At 45.3% G+C, this 25,315-nt stretch overlaps 1 protein-coding gene across 1 annotated transcript in view; it reads left to right on the forward strand.

Annotated features, from left to right (window-relative positions):
- The first annotated feature begins 659 nt into the window (after nucleotides 1-659).
- by (focal adhesion protein tensin) overlaps nucleotides 660-25,315 on the forward strand; it is a 146,203-nt gene continuing 121,547 nt past the window's right edge. Inside the window, 1 exon segment of the mRNA XM_086914406.1 lies at nucleotides 660-2,158. Coding sequence (XP_086770532.1) covers nucleotides 2,066-2,158 — 93 coding nt within the window. The 5' untranslated portion in view covers nucleotides 660-2,065.

Raw genomic sequence — 25,315 nt, forward strand, 5'->3', positions numbered from 1 at the left:
ATATAAACGCGGATAATAAGTGTGGAGAGTGTAAGATGAATCGATGTGGCGAGAGAGGAAAGAAGAAGAGAGAAAGAGAGAGAGTAAGTCCAGTATGTGGACACATTAGTCCATAGGATTGACTCGTGACACGAAGATGTTTGTACAAGTGTACAAGCTTTATCGGTTTCATCTATTTTCATCCGACATCTGTGTTCTGAGGTTTGAAACGATCGGACGGTAAAAAAAAAAAAGGACGATCATAAAGTTATTCCGTTATAAAATGTCTTGAAATTCGTCTTCTGGGAAATTCGTGGCTAGGAAGATGGAGGCATGGGTTTGGCTCGATTTACTTTTTTTCTAACTCGTTAAGACGAACGACATTACCTTCTTCTATCGACGAACGCTCTAATAAAGATACGGCGAAGGGGCAAATCAAATATATTAGGCATCCCCCCCCCAAAAAAAAGAAAGAAAGAAAGAAAGAAAGAGTCGATTCGAGGCGGTTCGAGATCGAGATTGTTTGCCGAGAATCTTCGATGATTTTCGTGATGGTAGCAGAAGAGGGAAGGCGCAGATGCGGAGAGCCGCGCTGCGTTTCGACACGGATTGTCGATTCCTTCCGCCCCTCTGTCCGGCCCTCGGAGCGCTCTTCGGGGTCCCGGTTGGTATTTTCTGTCAGTCGACGGCAGGCCGCGGGTCGAGCTGGTCGAGAAAAGCTGACGCTCGTAAAATCAAGCCGATTCACATTTATTCACGCAAGCGTGTATAAGCGTTTTCCAATTTCTGTTCGATAATTTTCTAAGAAACACGTTTCGAAAGAGGGAAGAATATAAATAACAAAAAATATTGTCGTTTTATAAATATCCATCCAATTGTTATACAATTGGAAAAAGAAAAAGAAAGAGAATAATTTTCTAAAACGGATATACAAAATATTGATTGTAAGAAAATAATTGTAAAATGTCATACAACTTTCTGCAAGCTTGCACAAGATTCAATTACGATTCATTATTGATGGTATTCTCCGGATAATCTATGGAACTTGGTGGAAACCAAAGAGATTGATCGACGAAGCTGCGTTGACAGTTGACCAGAAGTTGAACTTCATCAAGTTTCTAAAAACAATTTCTTAAAAAAAAAAAAATCGACGAGAGGAAGAACAGATTAACGAAATTAAAAAATTCGTATAAATTACACGGCACACGATTATTAATATAAATAATATATTAGTGCAAAGGGTTGTCTATGAAGCGGAGATAAGAAACCGCGGTGTGACCCGGCCTGACAACGCGCGTATAAAATCGACGATAGCGAGGCGGACGGCCGGCAGTGTCGCGGGAGCCGCGCGCGAGAGAGGACGTCCTCGTTAGTGTTCTACGTCGACGCAGCAGCGTGGAAAAAGCAGCGTGGAAACGCAAAAACCGACCGATGCTCCCCACCACGCCGTGTTTTCATCTCGTCAACCGCGTTTACGCAACGTCTCTCTCTCTCTCTCTCTCTATCTCTCTCTGTGTTCGTGTTTATCTTTTATCTATCGCAGTAATTCATCAGAAGCCTGGCTCCGTGTGCGCTGAACGAATCTATTAAGCGCAAATCTCGAAAGGAAATCATGCGGCACAATGGACGATCGATTGTACACCGTGCAGTGACAACGAGAGATAATTAATTCGAGAAGTTTCGTTTCGTTTCGATGCGGGATCACGGTGTACTTGGTTGTGGTCTGGCCGGGAGAGGCGTATTGTTTACGAAACAGTGACCGGACGAGAAATTGCGAAGTTTGGATATTTGGGAGAAGACGTGCGAATTCCTCGCGAGGAGAAATTATTATTCGCGTCGAGTTTTTGGAATAATCGGCGTGAAAAGGCGTGAATTTTGAGAAAAGTTGAAGAGTTCTCACGAGAAGGGGGAATCCGCGAGATGCAGCGACGAACGAGCGACGCGGATACGAGCGGAAAGCCTTGAGGGATTTGCGGAAGGAGGACGAGGAACGGGCTAGGAAGAGGGAATCGTGGGAGAGAAGAGTAGGGAGAGGAATCGGAGTCGCGAACAAGAGGCAACGGAGAGGCGAGAAAACACTCGAGGAATGCCGTGGATAAAGTGTTTGGGCGGCGGAGGCGGAAAGGCCAGAAGAGGCAAACCACTCAGCGTCAGCCAGCCAATCCACCTGCTCGTCAAGGTATGATTCGACTTTGCTTTTTCTCACGAATTTTCTCTCTTTCTCTCTTTCCATACCGCGACTTTTCTTCACGTTTTAACGGGGTTAAGGGGGATGGTTGTGTCGAAAAAAAAATTAGTGTCGATATATCCGCGTACGGATTGGTGGCGCACATGGCCCCGATTAATCCGGCCATCGATGCTCCTCTCTCTCTCTCTTTCTCTCTTTTTTTTCTTTTTCTTTTTTACCTCTCGCGTTGAAGAGATGCTCGACTCGAATCTCGAAGGGATTCTGGTCGAGATACCGCCGGTTTTTTAATTTTATTGGCGCGATTACGCGCCGCTAAATCGCGTATATACACGATCACCCACTCGAATAGCTCGATCAGGGTATATTTAGAACGATCACTGACGTGAATATTAATTTAGGCGAACCTTTGAGTCGGTTTATCGTTACTTTCTATCGAACGTTTAGGATTCCATTCACGAAAAAAAAAAAAAGAAAGAAAGAAAAAAAGAAAAAAAGAAAAACGTGAAGACTAGACTAGGGAATATCCACAGAAAATAATCTCGTCGATTTCTTTATCCTTTGAGAAATTGTTCTCTCGAGATCTCCTATCATCCCGTTGATAATTCGGCGATAAACTCGTCCCATTCTTTGCCCCGATTGCCTTCGATAGTTTCTCGAAACAAAGGGATAAAGCTAACAGATAAGCAGACACGAGGCATTTAATAAGCGGTCGCGTTTCAAGACCGAGGAGAACGATAGGTTAGTTTATGAAGACGCAACGAGGAAACGAAGAAAAAAAAAAAGAAAACGAGGATGTGAAAAAGGTTAGAAACGATTATTAGGCGAGCGTTTCTTTCACGGCTGGAATGCCGTAAAGCCTAGATACAAAACGCTTGGAATGACGAAGGAGCGCCATGGTGGCCTCCTCCAAACCAGTCTTGATTTATTAATTTCTTCGAAGACCTGGCTCTCTTTGTGAGACCGACCCACGATTCGGTGTATCGATTCGATGATAACTCGGCACGACCTACCAATTAAATTGATAATAGCTCCGCGTTACCTGCTCGTTATCGTGCCTCCTACCTCTCACTCGTAACGCAATCGTTAAGTGACACCCACTCGTGTGCGATCGTGACGATGAGAGGGATGGCCCTTGAAGGGACGACAGATCGGCGAGAGGATGCTTGGTATTTCAATGAAATCCTTCACAAGAATTTGACACCTCTGTTATTCCAATTTTATCGATTGTTCAAAAAGTTAATAGTCCAATGGTGGAAGAATATTTTAGAATTTTATCAGTGATTTTTAAATATTAGTGTGAAAAATCGTAATGGTTGATAGAGAGGATTGTTCGTATCTCGAAATCTCGTATCGATTGTTCGAAAAGGGGTGGAGTTAGGAAAATTAGAGATCCGTTTGGATTTTATATTTTTATTCGTTTCGTTTCGTTAATTTGAACAATCCATTGAATTTTGAATTTTTTCCATTGAAAAATATTTTAGAATTTGGGATGGCCAATAAATATTGGCAAAAAATCGTGGTGGCCAATATTTTTGTGAAAACGTTGACACTTCGCATTGATCGCGTTCAAATTATTTTGGAGGGTAGCCAGAAAAAAGTGTGCTACATTTGGATTTTCTATTTACTGAATGGTCAGTGCGAACGGTCTAGTGGTCGAATTCCTTCTGTCTAAGACTAATATTTAGAAGTTGCTGGTTAGTCCGATTCTTTGGTTCTGATCCAAGTTTTGTATGGAGTTATTTCGAGAGCGATATAAACGAACGATCAGTTGGTGAATAACTGGTTGATTTAAGTAGTTAGAAAATTACTCAGCCTCAAATACCGATAAAATATGTGCGTTGGAGGAAAATATTACCTTGTCACGATAGACGTGTACGGCTTATCGAAGCAATTATCGAAACACAAAGGCAAACTTGGAAACAAGGTCGTGCTTCTTTTCGCGCATTTTCCTCTTCTCTATTCTTTCCGTTTTTTTTTTTTTTTTTTTTTTTTTGAACAACGCCCGCTATTCACCGCGCTTTTTATGCAAACAACGTCGTCGGGGTGAATAATTAAACGAAGTGAAATTGAATCAACGACGGTTACATCGAGATTAATTCATAGGGAGGCAAGAAACGACCGATCCACAAATTAATTAAACATGTAATTAATTCCGCCCGAAATTCAATCGATCTCATTTACAATTCTCGATCGTCATGTCGCGAGTGATAATAATTTTTCTCTCGTCGAGAGCCATACGTGTCATCCGATTTACAAAATAACTCGTCGAACGCGCGACACCATGGATACGTTTTAAATCAATTAGCAATTAATCGATTCGATATCTTCACTCGTTTACAATATTCATAATTGTCATTTTTGATGAGATGGAAAATTCAAAATTGTCTGCCTATTATTCTTCGAAATTGAAAAGAAACGAAGAGATTAATTTCCATCCCCGATACGCACGTAGTTACACACTGTGTGTGTCGGTAACGAAGCACGCGAGGAATACGAGATTCCCTCACGACGTGTTCCCTCACACGGAGGCTCGTTTCGTTTCATCGTTAAGCTACGATCGCGCGAGAGAAAAATCGTTGGCTAATAGCGGCTCGCAATTAAATAATAGTAAAACGTGCCACCACCCGCAGCGTCGTGCGATAGCGATTTCATTAAAGCGCCACTTACAATACGATATTCCGGGCGCGACCTAAAACCCGCTCCCCTCCTCCCTCCCCTCCTCGCTTCTCTCCGTAGTCGTTCTCCTCCGCTCGTAAAAATCACGCGGACTCGAGAAATTCGCCGCTCGTGTTTGTCCTTCTTATTTACACGGAAACGAGCGTATATATGCGAGATGGCACGAGGAAAAGAAAAAAGAAAAGAAAAGAAAAGGAAGAGTCTTCTTCCCTTCACCACTTCCCACCTCCGCGTTTTTACGATTAACAGGTGTTTCTCGAAATCTCGAGACGTCGGATATCGTTCGATCGCTATCCTCGGTGATCGTGCGAGCTCGGTTATTATTACGTCCGTAGGTACCATTATCGGTATTGTTGTGTACACCTGCATTGATCAGAGGTGGTCTGTGCGCGACGCCCATCGAGTCCCGGCCACCACTGCCCAGAGCTGGCAATTAAATTAGCGAGCCCCTGGCAATTCCGCCATTTTTCGCGCGAGCAAACTTTACGTAATGATACTCGAGACGGGACGAAAGGTCGCGACACGAGGTGTGTCTTTGGAGGATTTTCGCTTAATTCTAGCTTAGCGTCGGTTTAGTTATTAGTTACTCCCCCCGAGGGGAGTACGAATCTCGACCCGAGGAGCCGGACTTTGTCCGACTCGTTGCAACTCGTCGTCAGATTCGCGCTTCTCGTTTCATCATTTTTGCAAATGTGCAAAAATGAGCGTGGCTATCTGCAAGCCTGTTATCAGAACAGAATTCCACGCATTGCATCACGTTCCTCGTGGCGCTACAGCCGCTTTGCACAAAGAGCCTGGCAATTAAGTCACTGCACCTGCCACGCAATTATGCGAATCGTTTTTTCCTTTTTTTTTTTTTTCTCCCTCGAGAAAACGCTCACGCTCGTGGTAAACACGCTAAACGTTTTCCTATCCTTTCTTTCATTCTCCGCTTGTTTTCTCTCTCTCTCTCTCTTTCTCGATATCGATCTTGTGCAAGCTTAATGATACCAATTGGTTCGAGTAGATCGGTACGATCGATTCCCGTGCATATATAACTCGAGAAACTCGGTTGAGAAAATTCTGAAATTCGAGTTTGAATGGTATGCTTGGACACGCGTGCGCGAGAAAAATATCAATGGAACAGGATCGATCGATCGATCGATCGGTGGAAAACACCCGACACGCTTCGATTACGCTTTGGTCGAAAGGTTAAAAGCCGGGGCTTTGCTATCTTTTCTGGTGAATCAGCGGAGCTTCGTAATTGTCGAGGGAAGATTAGGAAAGCCTCATAACTATCGTCATCATCGTGCATTGCACACCGGTAACCGGTACCAGATCGTATATTACGTGGAGCGTATGCGCGCATGCCATTGACTCGTGCGAAACAATGTTTTATTGCATGGGTCCACTCCCTTCGTACGGACGCCACCGTTCATTTGCACTTTTTCTGGGTCGGCCTGTGTGTCAATTGTTGTATCGTATGGATGTTGAAATTTGTACAGGGAAGAAAAACGAAATGTTTTACTCTCGAAACAAAATTTGTTTAACCGAATCGTATCGAATGACGAGCTGTAGTCGCACGAAGTTGTTATGGCATTTCTATCATTCATATTGGCTGATATGTGAGTTCAATCTTTTGGTATTATGCATGCAAAATTTTGGAATTTTACTGGTTGATTTTATATGATTTTTTTTTAAAACTATCCTCGCTGCTAGGATATTTAAATTATCCTTCCTTTACGTAATACGCTCTCGTTCAATCACGTTCGAGCACAATGTCACAAGTACAGTTACAGTAATTGTAAACGGGTTCACAAGAAGTTTATAGAAGCGATAGAATCTCATATCGATTCCATTTCCAATTTCATAAAATAATAGATTGAAAATGGTGGATCGAGATGGTTGAAGGAGACGAGTTTTAAATTCAAGGAAACTTCGAGAAACGGTATTAAACGATAGGACAGAATTAGAAAGATCCGATTAAGAAGATGGAGTATCGATATATCCAAGGTTGAAGAAGAGCGTGTTTTTTCTCTACGCGAAACGTCAAAGTGTCCGCGAGTTAGACACGTGCGTGGGTGTCGATAATGTTGTGACACCGTTTAAAAGGTGTAAAGTAAAGGCCGTGTGTGCGAAGCAAACAATTTTCGAGTTTATCGAGCGGAGGCCCCGCGGGCGAATCGGTTCCAGGAGCCGAGACCAGGCGCGTAGGTAGAGATATATTATTGCGTTTCAAAAGGTTAACAGCCCCGTCCCATCTCGACGAACATTTACAATAAAATACAAAACTTCGTAACGATTCGGCTATTCCATCGATTCGAGGAATTTTGGCGCGTGGATACACACCCTTCTTCCTCTCCATCGTATTCGCAAACACGGTTCTATCGAAGTTTCAGCCTTATCTCGAAGTTCTCGTCGAATCTCTTGGATGCCTGTTGATACACGCGATCAATGTTCAAATTCGTGGCAAATTGCTCTAACAAGATTAGAACGAGATAGTCAATTACTCCATCAACTCGATCCTTGTTCTATTTTTACCCGTCCAGACACCCGCAAGGGTGTCCCCGAAAATGAACGTTGGAGAAAATAATATCGAGACACGGCTCATTTTTTTCTCATCTCGTTTGTCAAATCGTGTCTGGCGCGCCTCTTGTAAAAACTCAAAACTTTTCATAGATGGATAGATGTGATAACGGGGAGGCAGGAAATTTGCAAAGTTTTTCGAGCGGCAAGATTGAAACGAGAGCGCGAGATTCAATTGAGAAATTATTCGAGAATTTTCCAGACGAGACGGCTAGCTTCGAAAAGGAGGAAATACGCGAAAAAGCGGCACGGAGAAAGAGACTTAACGAGCGCGGAGCCGAGAGAAAAGAAACGAACAGTGGCGGCGGAGATTAAATCGCGCGATATCACGGCTAACGATTCGAATCCTGCGACGATGCCCGACCTCTTGAGATTCCTTAATTGCAGCTGCACGCCGGTGCAAGCAATTAAAAGTTCTTCAATTGGGACACACGTATCTTCTTCGGTGTCTCGCAGTTTTATCCACCCTTTGGGTCAACTGCCTGCCTCTTTCTTTCCCCTCGATGGATTATTATCTTCGTAGAAAGCTACTTCCATCGGATGCTTGCTTGCGCATTTTATGAACGCGCGTATGCTCGCTGCACGAGATGAGACGCTGCTGACGCGGGCAACGTTTCCACGTGTCAAGTTAAATTGGGTTTTCGAAGAGCTATCGGGGAGCGATAAGAGACGATGATCGATCGAGGGGAAGAGAAAGGAGATGGAGAATTTTTTTTTCATAGTTTATAAATTGTATGCGTCGAAGACGTGCAACGGTTATGCTGGTATTATTTATGATTGGTATCATCCTTCAACTGGTGAGATAGTTCGATGTTTACGACGAAAGACGAAGGATTTTTCTTATCGTCCAAATTATTTACGATATCAGATACGAGAATGCAGCTCGTTTCCATCCGAAATTACTCACAATTACAATATCACATATAAATTATTATACTCCCGATAAAATTATTTATCTTCTCCTCTTACAAATAAGAGGGACAAAAGAATTCGTCTAAACTTTCGAAAATCATCCTCGATTTATATTTAGATAAAAATTTAACGAAGCCACATCATCCATCATCGCAAAATCATCCGAGATTCCTCTCCAAAGAAGCGATCCACGTTTCTTTCAAAGTTGCTACTGTACGTCGAATCAACGAATCCTCCTCCAAAGAAGAATTTTCCCAAGGTTCCCGAGCGAAACGTTTTCCGCATCGATGTAACGCAAAGGGAAAAAGCATCGAGCCGTAGATCTCGTCGAGAGGACGTTGAACGATGGTAATAAGGAAGCATCGGAGGGCCGGGATCGTCTCTCATTGTTTCTGAATAATTGATGCCGCACTTGGCGTCGTCGAGCAGGAGGAGAAGGAACAATCGAGGCGATCGTGTGTGGCTCGTGCTTTCTCTCTACCTTAAAGGCCTGTCTCTCCGCGATTTACACGCGGCACGATCCATCAACGAATTATCTGGAATCGCGAAAAGCAAATCTCGAGACGTCGGCGCGGCGCACACGCACACGTGTAATATGATAATCCCGTCCAATATCGAGGCGAAATGTCAGAAAAGACATTTTCACCGTGTGCAGTCTCTCGTTACGAGGCATGTCAGCGAGCATCGACGTTGCGAAAGGAATTTGTTAGCTCTCCTCTCGTGTACAGTTTTCGAACAGAATCATTGTTGTCGCACGCGCGGTGACGTAATTTTACGTGTCCCGCCAGGGATGGGAAAGCACTCGTTCGATCTTTTTTTCCCCGTGAAGATCGATTTGCATGCTGATTTAATTCGTACGTGTTGCTCGTTAAAGAGTGCTGCGATGGCACGCTATTTCATTTTATTTTATTTCTTTTTTTTTTTTTTAGTTTTTAGTTGAATGAGCCCCTTTTACGATGTTCGATGTGTTTCGCACGTGTTTTTCAAGAGTTTTGAGAAAGTTCATCGACTGATTTTTTCCGATAAAATTATCGAGGAGGATCGAAACGATAGAACAAGGCAAATATTCCATTGGATAGAGGGTAAACGAGGATATATTTTTTTTAATAAATCGAGGGAGGATTTCTAAAATTAGGTCGAAGAGGGCAAAGATATTGGCGAGAGTTTATACGCAGAAGAATCGCTGGTGCACCGCTATTTTCCTTTAGAATCGAACTCTCGTGTCCGCGATTCGAATGCTCGGCTGTGATGCAGCTGGATCCCGGGTAATTCCAAGCAATCAGCCCGAGACAAACCCTTTTCACCGAGAGTACCGCGACACGACAGAATTCTTCCGTGGAGGTGAACAAAGGTCGCCGGATGATTTCTCGAGAGCCGGTAATGAGCAACGCGAGAGGAGCATAGCGGAAAATACGTGAAATCTGTTATTTCCTCAGCTGCTTTGGCTGGAAACACGCGTACAACGAGGGACGACATATTATTTTTCCGTCGCTTCGCATCACCTTGCCAATTAAGGACAAAGAGATTTAAGAATTTTAAATTCCTCCTTCTTCTTAAGAACGAACAAATGAATTTCGATTCTTGAGAGAAAAAAAAAACCTGACCCCGTTCTTCATTTTTTCAGATCTCGAAAGTATCCCGATCTTCCTTCTCTCTTAACGGAGAGAAAAATAAAAAAGTATATCGTACACTCGCTCGTTCTTCTTCACGTTCTAATTTCTAGAAGAAACTTTTACTTACGTTCTTCGCTTTTTTCGATCATATCTCGGAACATTTCCAAAAATTCCAACCTCTTATTATTCGTCGGACCAACTGGAATCAATGGTTTCGAATTTCTTTTCCTTTTCAACGAATAAAAATATAAAATCATCCCGTATATCACTTTTTATCCTCCGTTTTTTTTTTTTTTTTTCCAGAGAGAAATCCAATTTCCGAGCGGAATCTCTTCTAACTTTCCAAAGAATTCCAATCACTCGTCATCACCCCGATCGTCGAAAATTATCGACGAAAGAATCCTCTATCGTTTGGCTTCAAACGAAAGAAAAGTCAGACTCGGAAAAGTCATCGAGTGCCGCGGTCACGTCTCGGATTTCTCACGAGCCACCTCTCTTCATCTATCCTCCCCCTTCCGCTCGTGTAAGGAAAGGCATCCTCTCCTCGTGTAGATGCTCGTGGCGAGCGAACCGGCGCGGAAGAAGTACGGGTCCGTGGCGAGGAACGCGGTCTACCGTGTATAAAAGGGTGAAAGGTGAAGATCAGTTAAGGGTGATATAGTGGAGGCGTTTAGTTAAATCGATCAGATAGGGGCTATGCATGGCCCGTTGCTGGCACCCTCGCCACCGTCTTTCCCTGAATTATGAGCAACGTCCACTTGCAAAACGTTTTCCTTCCTTCCTTCCTTCCTTCCTTCCTTCTTCGATTCCCGCAAAAATACTGTACTGTAAAATATAATGCAAAGACTAACTGGATGTAATTCGGTCTTTCACGAGGTCGAAAGTAGAAAGGAGCAGGTTAATTTCGAGCTCGTTAGGATTTTATTCGCGGCTAATCTTCTTAGAGAGCGTTACTCGGGTTGCCCACGATTAAACAGGCCCGCGTAGACTTTGCTTTTAGATTAGACACCGTTTTAAAACTGCTTGGCCGCGAGTCGTGGTAATCGTGGTAGCACTTAGAGCGGAGAGAGGATTTCCGTGAGAGGATTACGCGGATGGAGAGAAAAGAGAGATACACGCCGATCGGGCTAAAAGTATCCGTCTAAAGGAAATCGTCTAATCACCGGGACCCACAGTTTCCAGAATTACGAGGGGCTCTTTACCTCGGACGATTTATCGTCCGTCCACGAGCGTGGAAACGAGCGTTTCGCTTCATCAACGGTATCGAGAACGGTCCAAGGATAATGGGCCAACGAGTAAACTAACTAACCATTACCCTTTCCCTCCCGATTCAGGAACGATTCAGAAAATACTTGGAAAATTGTTCTCGATATTGAAAATGAAGAGGCGAGAACGTGAAAGGATTTTTCCCCCCGTTTTCGTGTCAAATGGATGGATCCGATCGTGTGACAAAGAATTTGCTTCCCAATATTTCGATAATAAAATTTAACCAGAAAGTAAAACAGACAAAGGAATAAGAATTGGTATTTTCGAATCATTTTCAACTTTTCGTTCGAAGAATAAAATTTGCTTTGAAAAAAAGAAAACTCTATCGATCATACGAAATCTAGATTGAAAAGACGGATTGGCTCGTTTAATCGGATCGATCGGTTTCCGGCCGGGCGCAGCGTCCATTTGGAAATCGAAATCGACGAGCGGAGATCGAGAGACGCACGCGTGAAAATCGGAAAAAGGAATTCGATCGAGCGGATAAATGTTTGACCACGCTTCCTGTTTCGATCATTCGACCGTGCGCGATCGGGTCGTAGGATCGAGCCGAGTAATGATCGCGTGTGTCGACTTACCAAAGATCTCTGGAGGGGATTTCCCACGAAAATCACGATTTTACTTCGTTGATCGTGGACAAAGGTCTCGTCGAGACGGATGAGAATTTATGGATCCAATTGATGCCCTCGAACGAAGGGAAAGGGACACCGATAAAACATGGTCGCTCGATCGAGCCAGATTCCACGTTGCGTCCTCTGTGGGAAGTTGGTACGATTGATTTAATCGATCGATCGAGGCAAAATAGTGTCGGATGGATCGTCGCGGCGTCATCGAGCGAATACGTAATATTCTTTTGAAACGGTGACGTAACGACGAGAATCTCTGTTTCCTGCTCGATGGAAGATAACGCGCTAATGAAAATGGTCTCGTTAAAAATTTACAATGGAGTGGCGTGGCTGGTTAGAATCGAATCGACGGCTTACGTAATTTTCTTCTTGTTGGCGAACGGTAAACAACCGTCGTTTTTACGATTTTACTTTTCGAGTTTATTGAAACAATAACCGAGATACTTTGCATAGAATTCTCGTGAACGTAGAAAAAGAAAGAAAAAAAAGTAGCGGATAATTTGAAAGGGTAATTTCGCCAGGATCTTTGTTTCGAATCGAATAAAAAATTATCTTTAATCTCGCTTTTATTAGCTCGACTCCAACGGTCGCTTTTTTGTCCCGGATATTACTCTCTCGAAACTACCGCGACAATTGTATTTTAAACGAAACCGGGTGTATTTTTCCGTAAAAGTCGACGGGTGACCGGGATCTTTCCATTTTTGGCAATTTCACGAACGAATAGCCTCGAATCATCGTTTCTCCCACTCGTCACAAGACGAACGCAATAAGAAGAATCGTCCTCGTTTCACGATTACGACGACAGTCGTCTTCGATGATGGCTCGTCACGCGTCTCGTCTTTCGTGTTCGGCATTAAACCTTAAGTCTTAAAATCCAGTTAACTGGACCGAGTTACGTGATTTTCCGGCACACAGTTGGCACCGGTGGACGCTTTCTTCGCGCGGTAAAACACAGCCGTTCCAGAAAACGAGCCGCCATTATTCACGTTATTGCGAGACTAGGATGCTGGAATATGCGACGCGTGGTCGTCGTTCCATATATCCCACCGTCTGGCAAACTTCCCGAATATTCCGTATTCCTCTCTTTGAAATAACGTGTGCCGTTTACGCGCGCGCCCGTGTGCACTCAGATTAAAAGTCGTCCCGAATTTTCTACGTCCTCGGGCACGGACTCTCCCTGTAATCCTGTCTCCGCCGCCTGTAATCCAACGCGCCTACGTGCAAATCCAAATAGAGAGAGATTGAAACAGGTGTGCAATTATCTGGCGCCGTTTATACTTGGATTTTGCAACGTCGATATCGCGATCCTTGTCTCGAGTCCCTTCTAGAGAGAATCGCGTCCTCGTTCTCTTCCTCCTGTCTCTTGGATCCTCTGAATCGTTCTCTGCATGTGTGTATATGTGTGTCTTCTTCTTCCAGAAGGCGGATTTTATAACTTTTCTGGATGATATTAAAAATACAATATAGTGGAAATCTATTTATCTTCCATATTCCTACGTCGAAACAATAGGATATAGGATATTGAATTGGATGTCGATTAAAATTCATCCCACTAATAATGACAATAATAACGTAATATTGAATAAATATTGAATATTGTTTCAACATTGCAATCAATATATCGACATCTGTTCAACATATCTCCAGCATCGAAAAGAGATACGATAACGAAACATCGGGAAGAGGTGTTCCTCTTTTCTTTTAAATTCAAACAAGTTCGATCCCTCCCTTTGACGAGGTTCCAAACGAGTCTCCCTCGAGGGACAGCCACGACCCTTATTAAATTTTTCCACTGGAATATTCACGGGGGCGCGAAATGATCGCCCGCGCCTCATTTACCCTTCGCGTTTCGTCTATATATATATATATATATATCCGCATTTTTTCCTTCTTCTCGTCTATCACGAGCGCCCTCCGCTGTTATTCCTACCTGTAACAACCCCCTCGAGTCTGGCGAGACGACTAATATCCGCCGCGTGTACCCCCGTCAACGACAAAGACGCGTTATTATGCACGTCCCCAACGCGTTGCCCGCTTTCAAACAACCCTCCTCCCTGCCGCGGTAGCAAACAATAACAACCGTGTCTAGTCGCTTGCGTGGCACGAAGGCGCCAAGTACACGGCCGATTTACCGGCGACAGTGTCGCGGCTCGTGCAACGCGACACTTCCGTTTAAATTAACCCGCGTGACAAATTATTAATGTTCGTTGGCCGCGGTTGCACACGAAACGAGCAAGCGGAATAATCGGCGGTTTGCCATTCTTTTTTCTTTTTTTCGATCCCTCCTTTCTCCTTGATTTTGAAATTTTAATTTTATTTCAAAGTATTTTTTCAATGCGTTTTGAATTATTCAATTCTGTCTCTGTAAAAATTTAAACGATTAGATTTTCACGATTTGCTCGTGGTTAACCGAGAATTATCCTATTAGTTTCGACTCGAAGAAACGATGTTAGCAACATCGAAATCGCGAATTACCCCTGCTCGTTCTCGTGACGTGTATTTACGATCACGTTGAAATTGCGGAACGTAACATTGGTGGATCGTGATCCTCGATCCTTCTCGCGAACATCGCTCAACCTAACCTTTGGACACGCGGGTCGCTTTGTCGAACTCGGCCACTTACCGTCACCCTTTTGCGAGACCAGCCATTTAGAGAGAGGGAGAGAGAGATTCTCAAGGGCAATAACGGCTGGCAAATATTTACCAGCCGGAAATTACGCGCCTCCTTATGCCGTCACGTCTTCGATAACAAAATAAATACAGCGTGGCACGCAAACAAGGATGCATCATCGCGCCTTCCCAACACTTACGCGCAAATATTCCATATCTATCGACGTAATAGCCGTCATAAATTCATCTGGAATAGAAGGCAACCGGACTCAATCGTAAATATCCTCGAGCTTATTTTTTTCCCTATGTCTCGATCGATAACGAATGGAAAACACGAGAATCATCCATCTTAACGATTCCTTCACGAGCCTCTTCGACGATTTCGTGATCGTAATTCTTAATCGTATTAATAAATCCAATTAGAGTGGCGGTCGTCGATCGAACCATAGCCAATAATCTCTTAGAGGCCACTATTGGAGAAGTGTTTCCTCTCGCGACAATGGCAAGAAGCGTTGGAGGCAATCGATGCAGATTCAACGCGTTTCCTTCCTCCTCCGCGCCGCGTTTCTTTGAAAAATCTTCTTTGAACGGATTCAGATCGATCGAATGGAAATTCCATTCTCGTTAAGCGCCGTGGAACAAGTTGAAGATATCCGAGTCGCTGATCGTGTCGCATAGGTGCATAGAGAAGGAACGGCAAAGCTAGAAATAAGATTCCAACGATAGGGAAGGAGTGGGGAGCGAAAAATAAGGAAGAAGATAGATAGAAGTAGTGGAAGAGAGGTTTGTTCGGCATCTACGACGAGCCAAGCTACGACGAAGCAGATTAGAGCAGGTCGGGGCACGGTGAGATCTCATCTCGTCTCCCTCTTTCTTTCTCTCTCTCTCTCTCTCTCTCTAGACAACCGCTTTTCATCCTCTTTCACTCCCTCCCCGCCACCCCTTCCCTCCTTGCATCCATTCCATTCTCCTGTCGCCCTTGAATACCTTGGTCCTAACGACACAGGACGCGCACGGTTATAAACGAAAGGTCCCTTTCCTAGGGGAGCATCGTCGCTCCTTATCGTCACCTGTGGAGAAGAATCTAGAACCGGTTTCTCCATCTCTCTCTCTCTCTCTCTCTCTCTTCTCTTTTCGTTTAAAGAAATCGCTTGTTCATTAATATGACAGCTTATTACGCGCGTGGCAATAGTCGCTCGCGATTTACTCGCGTTCCCGTTCTTTGTGGAAAGAAATCGATTGGAAAAATGTCGCGTTAAGGAGATTTGAAATTTCGAGAACATCGAATCTGGGGTATCCTCTTTTATCCACTTATCTTTTGTCAACGATCAACTCGTCGTGGCCGTTGTTCACTCGATTTAACTTCGGTGAATTTTCACGTACATTTTTTACTCGAAAGAAGACCACGAGGAGCTCGTATTCACGTGGAAGGGATCGATTAAGAAAATACGGGGGGGGCTTGCTTCGAAGCCAGCTTTATTCGAACACTCGTGCGTCACGCTGTGAAAATCCTTTGATCCCAAGTCTCGAAGGCACAATGGGTCGATTTAAGGCGAATAAACGGCTCCTTCGGGAGGCCTCGACGCATATCTAAATATTTCGACCGCTAATGTGCCCCCGTATCACGAGGGCACGTTCGAGGGGGCCATTAAGGAATTCACCGCTCGTTCACCGGGACTGCACACAACGCATCCGAGGAAAGAACGTGCGCTCGTCGGGGAAAAGGATTTCAGGAGGAAATCCACGAGGGAGGGAGGGAAGAAAAGGCATTATGCAAATACGGAGGCACGGAAGAGATCGAGATCGTTCAACGAGTCGAGATTAATTGGAGCAGCTCGAGCACCGATCATGCACACGTTTCTGAATGAAAGATTGGAGTCGGATCGCGCGTTGCTCGTTCGTTTCGTTTATTTCGCCGTACATCTCTATCGGGGATTTATTTCAATGATTCGCGTTACTTGCGATGGGCGAGAAGCTGGAGAGTCATCCTCGTGGAAGGGAAGGGAATCGCGGTGCTTGCCCGAATAGACGATTGATAAATTCGTGTGGAACGATGCGTCGAGATGCATGCCGATGCATGTGCTTTCAGACTGGAACGAGGCTAACGCGTTTTATAGGGAGGTTGAGGGATATTGATGCGGATGCGGGCGTCTCACACCGTCGAGAACCGAGCTTGCCTCCGAACGCGAGAAATATATCACGCGATATACGAGTGCTTTAATGTATTTCGGAGCTCTGAATTCGTTCCAGCAGATCCCATCTCTCGATGGGAAAAAAAATTCGTAAAACTTCAACCCGAGTTTTTTCTCGGAAGCCTCCAGAGTCGATCTATAAAATCGTTCTGTATTCATTTCGATAACACTTCACGCGTCATCGAAAATATCATCTTTCTACAACCACGAAAGAAGAATGAGAGACAAGTCTTGGCGAAAAAGTAGGAGGGAAAGGGTCGAGAAAGAAGAGCGTGATGATATCCCTTCATCATTTTACAAAAAAATATGGCCTCTATAAAAGAATCGATCTATAAAATCGTTCTGTATTCATTTCGATAACACTTCACGTGACTTTCAGTCATCGAAAATATCCTTCTGCAACCACGAAAGAAGAGTCAGAGACTTTTTCTTGGGGGAAAGGATTGAGAAAGCAGAGCGTGATGATATTTGCCGCTGGGCCAGCACGCGCAGAAGAAGATTCCTTCATCTTTTCGCCGCGGGCCATTATTCTACACGTGCGAACATTTCGCGGGAACAATGGTACGGTCGTTAGGAGGAGTTTTCGTCCCGAGTTAGGATCGCGTCCGGTCGGTATTATTCCGGGGGGGTTCCTGGAACGGCGTTCGTTTGTCGGCAAAAATAAGAAGCCGTGAAAAACTGTGAAAGCCGCTCGAAAGTCCCTCCTCGAGGAACCTGTCGACTCGGTCTGCACCCAGGCAGAAACGAGAGGACCACCGCCATCACGCTCTTACGATTCCTCCTTCCTCTGCACGTGTTTCCTTTTCTCCTTTTCCTTCGCAGCCTCTTCAACAGGGCCAAACTCGGCCCCTCGCTCCTCTCTTCCCCGCGCACGCTCATTGTTCGTCCCTGATTGCCTTCTCGCGGGGACATTTTCCAAAACTAATTGGCCCGTCGCCTCATTAAACACGAAACTCGACCGCCTGATGACCGACTTCGTGGATTCCATAGTTTGGATCTCTCTCTCTCCCTGGATCGATCCCTCCCTGAGAACGGAGTTGGGGATCGACAAGATTTCGACGGAGGATCGAGTAAATAACACGAATGTTCGAGGTGATTGTATATTTTTTTTTTAACTCACGCGCTTTTCCTTCGCGTAGAAGAATGACATTTACAAGTGTTTTATTCCGCGTGACTCGAAGAAAGATCGATCGTATCGAATAAACAAGCCAAGATCCAAATTGATCTTAACTCCACCGAGATAAATCATCCGCCCTCCCTTGCGGAAACGAAACGATACGTCTAACTATAGCGTATACAGCAACGATATACACGCTACTTAACTCCTGGTCCAGAGTGTTATAGAAATCGAGACAAAGATGGATGGAGCACGATCGAGAGGGACGATTCGTTGGATTGGTTGTGGGTGCGTGCACCCACGCAGTTCCGTGCGACGGGGAATGGATGGACGCGACGGGTGGGAGACGAGGCCACCCGCGTTTTACATAATCGGTCAGTGGTAAGGACGCGCTCGCGAACCGGATGCTCGTGAATATCGCCGCTCGAACACCGACCGTAACACCGACTACCAACTGGAACTGGAAGTCCGCCCGAGGAACGAAACTCCTCCCCTGAAACTTCGATCCGTGTAGTTTAGATCCGCGCCACACCTATACTCGCCTCGTGTATTCTCCCCCTGCGGCCGTATCGCATCGGTCGAGTCGGTGTATCAAACCGTTTCAAACCACATGCGCGATCATCATCGATCCAACGTCGAGAGACGCGATAAATTTGACGAGCGCACGAGATGACGCGATATTATTCTCTCGAAGGATTCGGTAGAGGGTGTAATTTAACGGAGGAAGAAAAGAGGAGGTTCTGTGATTCGTGGAAAGGGAAGGATTTTCGTGGACGGACGGGCAAAGACAAAGGGATATCCGTTGATCGACGACACCAGAGATATTTCGAGGGCCAGGGCGGGGAAAGCGAATCCTGACCTCCCAGCGAGATAAATCGTCGTGGGACCCGAGGCTCCCTGTTGTTATTGTTGTCCTACCACGGGAGCAACCTGTGCCTCCTTCTCGGTTAATCTTGGATCACCTGTTGGACAACCTGCTTCCTGCGATCTCGAATTACGCGTATGGAAAAAAAAGAAGAAGAAGAAAAAAAAAAAACGTTTCGTTTACACGGTTTCTGGGCAGAAAGAAAGGAAAGGCTCTCCCATGTGACGGTTTTCGACGGTCCCCCCGAAGACACGTTATTAACGACGAGATTAACGCGTCGCTCTACGGGGAAAAGAGGAGATCCCCTCCGCGTCAAAACACACGGACCGAACACCACCGTTCGCGACAATTATCGTCTCCACGAGTTAAACACTTCTGTCGGCTCGATACTCGACCGAGGGGGAGGGGGACTTTAACCAAGAAGAAGAAGAAGAAGAAGAAGAAGAAGAAGTGGTTGGAGAGAGTTTAAACGTCGTCTCTGGATGATGGGTTAATTGCTGTTCACACGAAGGTGGAGGAGATGAACGGATGGAAGAAGGTCGATGGAGAAATTGGTCGAACGGATCGCTGGGCCGGTGACCCGGATCCTTGTCACTTTGTAAAAAAATATTTTTTAATTCTGATATATCGAGATTAAACGAATCTGATCGAACAAAATTATCGCGAAGAGATCGACGGAAAAGAGAAGAGGATATTCACAAATTATCCACGATCGAAACCATGTTATTATTCCGAATTGCTCCATTTTCTCGGTACAGAAGTTGTAGGAGAGAGAGAATTCTCTTCGATCGTGTACACGATTGGAACGATCCAGGGAGAAAATTCCACGAGCAATTTGGAATTTATCGCGAATCAGGGGATTGGACTAGCGGAAATCGGCGGATAGGATGCCTGGAGGGACGAGCGGCACCGTTCAAAGCGTTGGCCGAGAAGTTGCACGCGCGTGGGATCGTGACAGGCTCGTCGAGCGAAGAAGAAGCTGTCTCGAAGGGAAACAAAGTCTGGCTCGTTAATCCACGGTTGCCACTTGGCGGGAAAACGGGACGCGAGTCGATATAGCCGACCCGAGGCCGTCAGCTGCGGTTTCGGACCGTACGTCGAAAATCGAGCCTTCGATTCTGGCACGCTCCTCGCCAACTTGCTTACGTAACTCGGTCGTTGCACTTCGCTCTGAAATTTTGCCACGCGGTTTCCTGGTTCCACCTTTAGTTGTTTCTACGAATTTCCGAAATATCCGCGAATAATCCAGGTCGTGCTTGGGATTGCCGCAAACGTTCGCCCTCCCCCTCCATTGTTCGAACGATGATGGAATTTCTTCTGTTGTTGGAACTTCGAATCGAATCTTTGACTCAACGCGTCTCAAAAATTCTCCCGTCCAATTCTTCCCGTTATCCACGAGAAAAAATTAAGTGTCAACGATACTCGAATAATTCGATTAAAATTATCATCGATTAAAAGGATCGAGCGATACGATCGAGCAACGAGGTATTATTTACTACGCGCGTGGAAGCATGCCTGAGCGTAAACGATCAACAGCCACGTAATGCAAAAAGCATCGTCTAGATTTCCGATCGAGCGTTTCCCGGGGCGTGTCGCGTCTGGAATCGTGTGGAAGCCGTGTGTTCCGGTCGCGGCGGTTACGATCGTTAACGCGTGTCAACGAGGATGCGAGTCCGTCAACGTCCAGCCGAGGCCATTGTCTTCGTCCCGGGACGAAGACATTGTTGTCGGCGGTCGTGGAAAGGCGGAAAGAACGGTGGAATTCCGCCGCGGTGATGGCCGTGGAAGAGAAAGAGTCGAGAAACTAAGGAAAGGGAGAGAAGAGGGAAGCGAGGAATGCGAAACGCGCGCGAGTCTGCACGGGCAATCGAGTTCTAGGATTCCGTGGGCGAGATGGGCCGGATCCACGAGCTTCTCCCTCTCTATTCTTTCTCCATGCGTTAACACAATACGCAAATGCGTAGCGTCATCCGACGTTCCACGGCGCGTGGAAACCGCGATGTCCTGCTACACGAAGAAAAATGAACGGAGGATGAAGAGTAGAAATGAGAGAGAGAGAGAGAGAGAGAGAGAAGTAAAGGTTATCGCGTTCCATGCTCGATTTTTAATCAATGTGTACATTGCCGCGAGGTATCGAACGTCGTGGACTGGTTCTTTATCTGATACCGACGCAATTATTCCTGCCCCGGGGGTAATTAAGATTCGATACGAGTCGTATCGATTTTGATAAGCGATCGGGGTAATACACCCTCGTCTGCAATTGCGCAATTCAATCGTGCCGCCCGGTTTTTATCGCCAACCGGAGACCTCTTCTCCGGACGTCCCTTTGTAACCGTGTCGTCTCTCGACGATGGGGATTCCGTCACGAGTCGTGAGTTGGATGAACGAGCGTGTTATTATTATTATGGATTATGGGTATTCGATCATAAAGGAAGTATCTTCTATCAGATCAATTTGGAGAAGATTCAAGTACGCAGAAGTAATGATATACGTCTTTCGAACGAATGTGATATACGCGTTAATTACGAGATATCTTGATGACCTTGATGATGCGATCTTAAAATAACCTTGAGCAGCGACGGGATGAGCTCGACGACGACCCCTTTTAACCCCTCGAAATGACTTTAAATATTAATCGAACGACCTCGATGAACTCTGGCTTTTAAATAATCCTCGCTGCTAATCATCGTCGGACACGATGATTCTCCGTGATCTTTTTACGACCTTCGAATAACCTTGACTCCCCGCGATGATCTTTTAAATCCAACGAAGCTATCCTCCTCAACTTTACCATCCCTTTCACGACCTAGTGAACGAGCTTGGGACTATCCACTTCCAGGGAAACCATTATTCGATCGGATCCAAATAATATTAAAGATTTCGCCTGAGATTATTCGAATCTCCGGAGAGATTATGATAATTTCTCGATAAAAAGTCGAAGTTAAATCTCTGGAAATGCGAGAAGAGAAAAAAGAAAGATATCATCGGAAAGGGCCAAATGGTCTTCGTGGTTATCCGATAGTATGCACATACGTATGAGGTCGGGGCACAACGGCCGCTCCAAGTTTTGAAGCGTTCTCCTTCCCCCCCTCTTTCTCTCTCTGTCTCTCTCTTTCTCGCTTAGCCGCGGTCCGTGGAATCGCATTTAAAATTGAAATCACGGTCGCCCCCCTCTCCCCCGTACACCACGAACCTTCATACAACGTACAGTGTCCGCCCAGGTACGATCTTGATCATCGAACTCCTCTTTTTCTCTCCCTCACTTTTTTATTCTCCTCTCCCTTATATATATATATATATATATATATATATATATATACTTTCGTTTCTTCTTTTTTTCTCTTTTCGCTCCCCACCACCGCCCTTCCGTCATCCCCTCCATCGCGTTTTCTTCCACCGTCGTACGCGACCACACGGTGTCCCATGAATTTTCATCGGTTCGATCTGTCCGGCGCTCGTCCAGCGACGAATTTCCATCATCTTTCATTCGGTTCATTCATCGATCCCGATCATCATCGTCCAATCTTTTTCCTCGAGTGATCAATCTCAATTTTGAAGAACACGGAGAGAAATTTATTATCGCATCGTTGATTATTGGCAATCTTGCTGACGCTCAATCTTGCCTCGAAGTGAAAATGAAGCGAAACGTGCAAGTACCTTGTTTCTCCCTTAGAAGATTTATCTAAGTTGGAATAATCGTCCAATTTGTTATTCCGCGTTCCCCCCCCCCCCCCCCCCCAGGGGAATGCGAAGAATAAATTCTCTGGAAATTACTTTCCATTTGAAAAAAATATACGCGAAAGTAAAAACAACTATTGGTGGTGGATGAAAGAAAATTCCCCGCATATCTGTGAAACGTCTATATATAATTGCGAATTTAGAGAAAAGGAATGTCGCTTCGTCTACGTCATTCCCAAGCAAGCATCACGGTAGCCACGGTAACTCGACGATTCCAGCTAACCCCGAAGCACCGACGTTCCCGGTAGCGATCATTTCACACGGCTGTCCGTAAATCCGCGTCACGAAGACCGTTAGCAACAGTTCGAGACAGCGATGGCCGCTTCTCTCCTCCGTCTCTCCTCGAAGGTCGGGTGGTTTTGCGGTTCTTCTCCTCTCGTATACAACTCCTTCCAACGTATACAATGTGAAATAGCAAAAAGTAGAAGAAGAAGAAGAAGAAGAAGAAGAAGAAAAAAAAAAGTACCACCGCTCGACTCGATATTATTTTCTTCTTCAAAGGTGAGCGCTTCGTACCGCTTTTTTTCCCCCCCGTTTTCGTTTTGCTTCGAGATGCCTAGGTGCCGCAACGGCCATACAAGATCCCCGTGCATCTGACGTAAGATGGATATCGTATTCCCTATAATGCATAGCCGGCCGTGTATATCGTGAATTCCGTGAAGAAGAGGCGGCTTGCGGAGGCCTCGTGCACGAACTGTCTTTTGCATAGGTTATCGTGAAAGACCCGGCCGGACCTCGCATTCTTTTCGCCCTGGCCCTAGCCTCGGGCCCAGCCTCGCCTCGCCTCGCCCCGCCACGGCCTTTTCTCGCGTTTCTTCCACGTGGCTGCGATTCTTGGAACTGGGTCTCTTTCCCGCGGGAAAGGGCAGCAATCTCGACTTCGCTTCGATTTAATTTCGAATTTGTGGCTGGATTCTCCACTTCCTCGATTCGATTGAATATTTTTGGAACGATTTCGAGAAAGAGAGAATGGAGAATATACGATTCGCAGGAGAAAAATCGTTATTATTCGTTCGAGGCTTCCCACGATGGTAATCTGACCAACGTTTCTAATAAGCATAAATTATTCGTACGGCGACGTTAATTAGGATATGTCAAACGGAAACGTTGAGCGTTGCGCAACGTTATTAATAACGCGCTCGGAGAGCGAGTACCACGGAGACGTTCTCCTTTTTTCCCCCTTTTTAACGAGAATATTCGTTTCGAGCGAAAGGAACGGCCGGTTTTTCGGTCGGTGATGGATCTCTCGGGTGGAGAGTTTCGTGAAAGGCGAGGAAATATCTGCGGTGGTCGCAACGATCCGCCCCTGGGCTGTGCAGCTGATACCTACATCTGCCGCCCTGATCTTATTGCCCTCCCGCGCTTCTTATTCGCATTTGTTCGGTACTTTGTCGGCGTGGTTGTTGTAGCACGAGGTGTTCGATGTATCGACCTCGATCGCGCATTGTGCCGGGTTTACGGCCGTGGTCACGCAACGGGTACACGCCGCTTCTGCATGAAATCGTCCGATCGCTCCAACCGCTACTCCTCTAATCGAATCGCCTTTCGAAACTTACTTCCGTTTCGATCTTTCTCCTTTTCAAAGTATCGAATACACGTATATACAAAAATAGAATACGAATGAATATTTTTTTTTTTTTTTTCGAATAAAGTTACGAGTTTGATGAAGGAAAATACGGGGAAATGGAGATTCGTCCGTGGCGTTGATTCGTCGTCGCTCGAACGTTCGAAACGATCTCTCGTGTGCGCCTCCCCTCTTTTCTAATCGAAGGGAGAAGGTGGACCCCTGATTGCGCGGATATCCGTACCGGAAGAGCGATGCTGAACGCCGGTTCGCTTCGCTGAAAGCCAGTCAATTTTCAACGAGGAGAAAGGACGCGCCAAAGACAATTAACGTGCCTTCCTAGATTCGTGCTAGCCGTGCTAGCTTCCGATACAGTGGATCTCTCTCTACGTGGGAGGTGGGTTTACAACCAGCCGAGGAAATGCATAAAACGTCGCGATCCTAGTCGTGATGACTCGGTTGGTTTCTCTTGCCGAGGCTGTGCGGTAGCGTATAATTAAATTTCATGGAAATGACAGCCTCGAACAGCAAACAGTTTTACGACGTTTCGTGAAACGAGGATTCGAGGATTAATCATAGCTGATCGCTTGTAAATCGTAACCCTTACCACCGATCGGATGCCTTTGTCGACGTTATTTATTTCTAAGGGAATATCTCTTAGATGTTCACCGATCATTAACGATTAAATTTTTACAACATTTCGGTTTTCCCCATTATCCGAGGAAAATGCAATTTATGCAGTAGAGTTTTGATTTATCATTTATCGATTTTAAAAACTGGCGAATAAATATTTAATTTAATAATAGGAATTTCGAGAGGAGAATAAAAGTGTTAATAAACAAAAGACAAAAATTTGGAACTCTTGATAACCGAGATCTTGGATTTCTTGAAAGATTTTGAATTCAAAGGAAGAATATTTTTCTTAAGATATCGAGGAGATATAATGATCACCCTTCGAAAAGAAAAAAATAATAATTTTCTCGCATTGCCGGTCAAAGAGCAATCCTTTGACCAGGCTAACGAATGTTGTATCGATCAGCGACGTTCTCACCTTTCTTCTCTTTTTTAAGGGTCCCTCTGCGCCTCCGTACAACAAACTGCGTAGGCAAACTGCGCAGCATTCTTCTCGTTACACGCGAAATTTATGCGTGCCAACGTTTGAACGTTCGTGCGTGGACGCACGTGTCCCAACGGGACGAAAATTTCACTGATCGATGACGCGTACGAAACACCGGGCCGCCGGCAGGAAATTAATCGGCCGATCGCCGCAGGGGCGCGGCTGTTATTTTTATTCCGAGAAATATGCACGAATTTCCGTCAACGCGTGCGAAAAAGCTTCAACTCGAGCTTTTAATTTTTACGCTCGACACGTGTGTGGACGTAAATAATGCACACGATTGGACG

This window comes from Apis florea, unplaced genomic scaffold (genome assembly GCF_048593485.1).
Source record: "Apis florea isolate Af1SG1 unplaced genomic scaffold, ASM4859348v1 contig_3587_pilon, whole genome shotgun sequence".
In the NCBI taxonomy this organism is placed as follows: domain Eukaryota; kingdom Metazoa; phylum Arthropoda; class Insecta; order Hymenoptera; family Apidae; genus Apis; species Apis florea.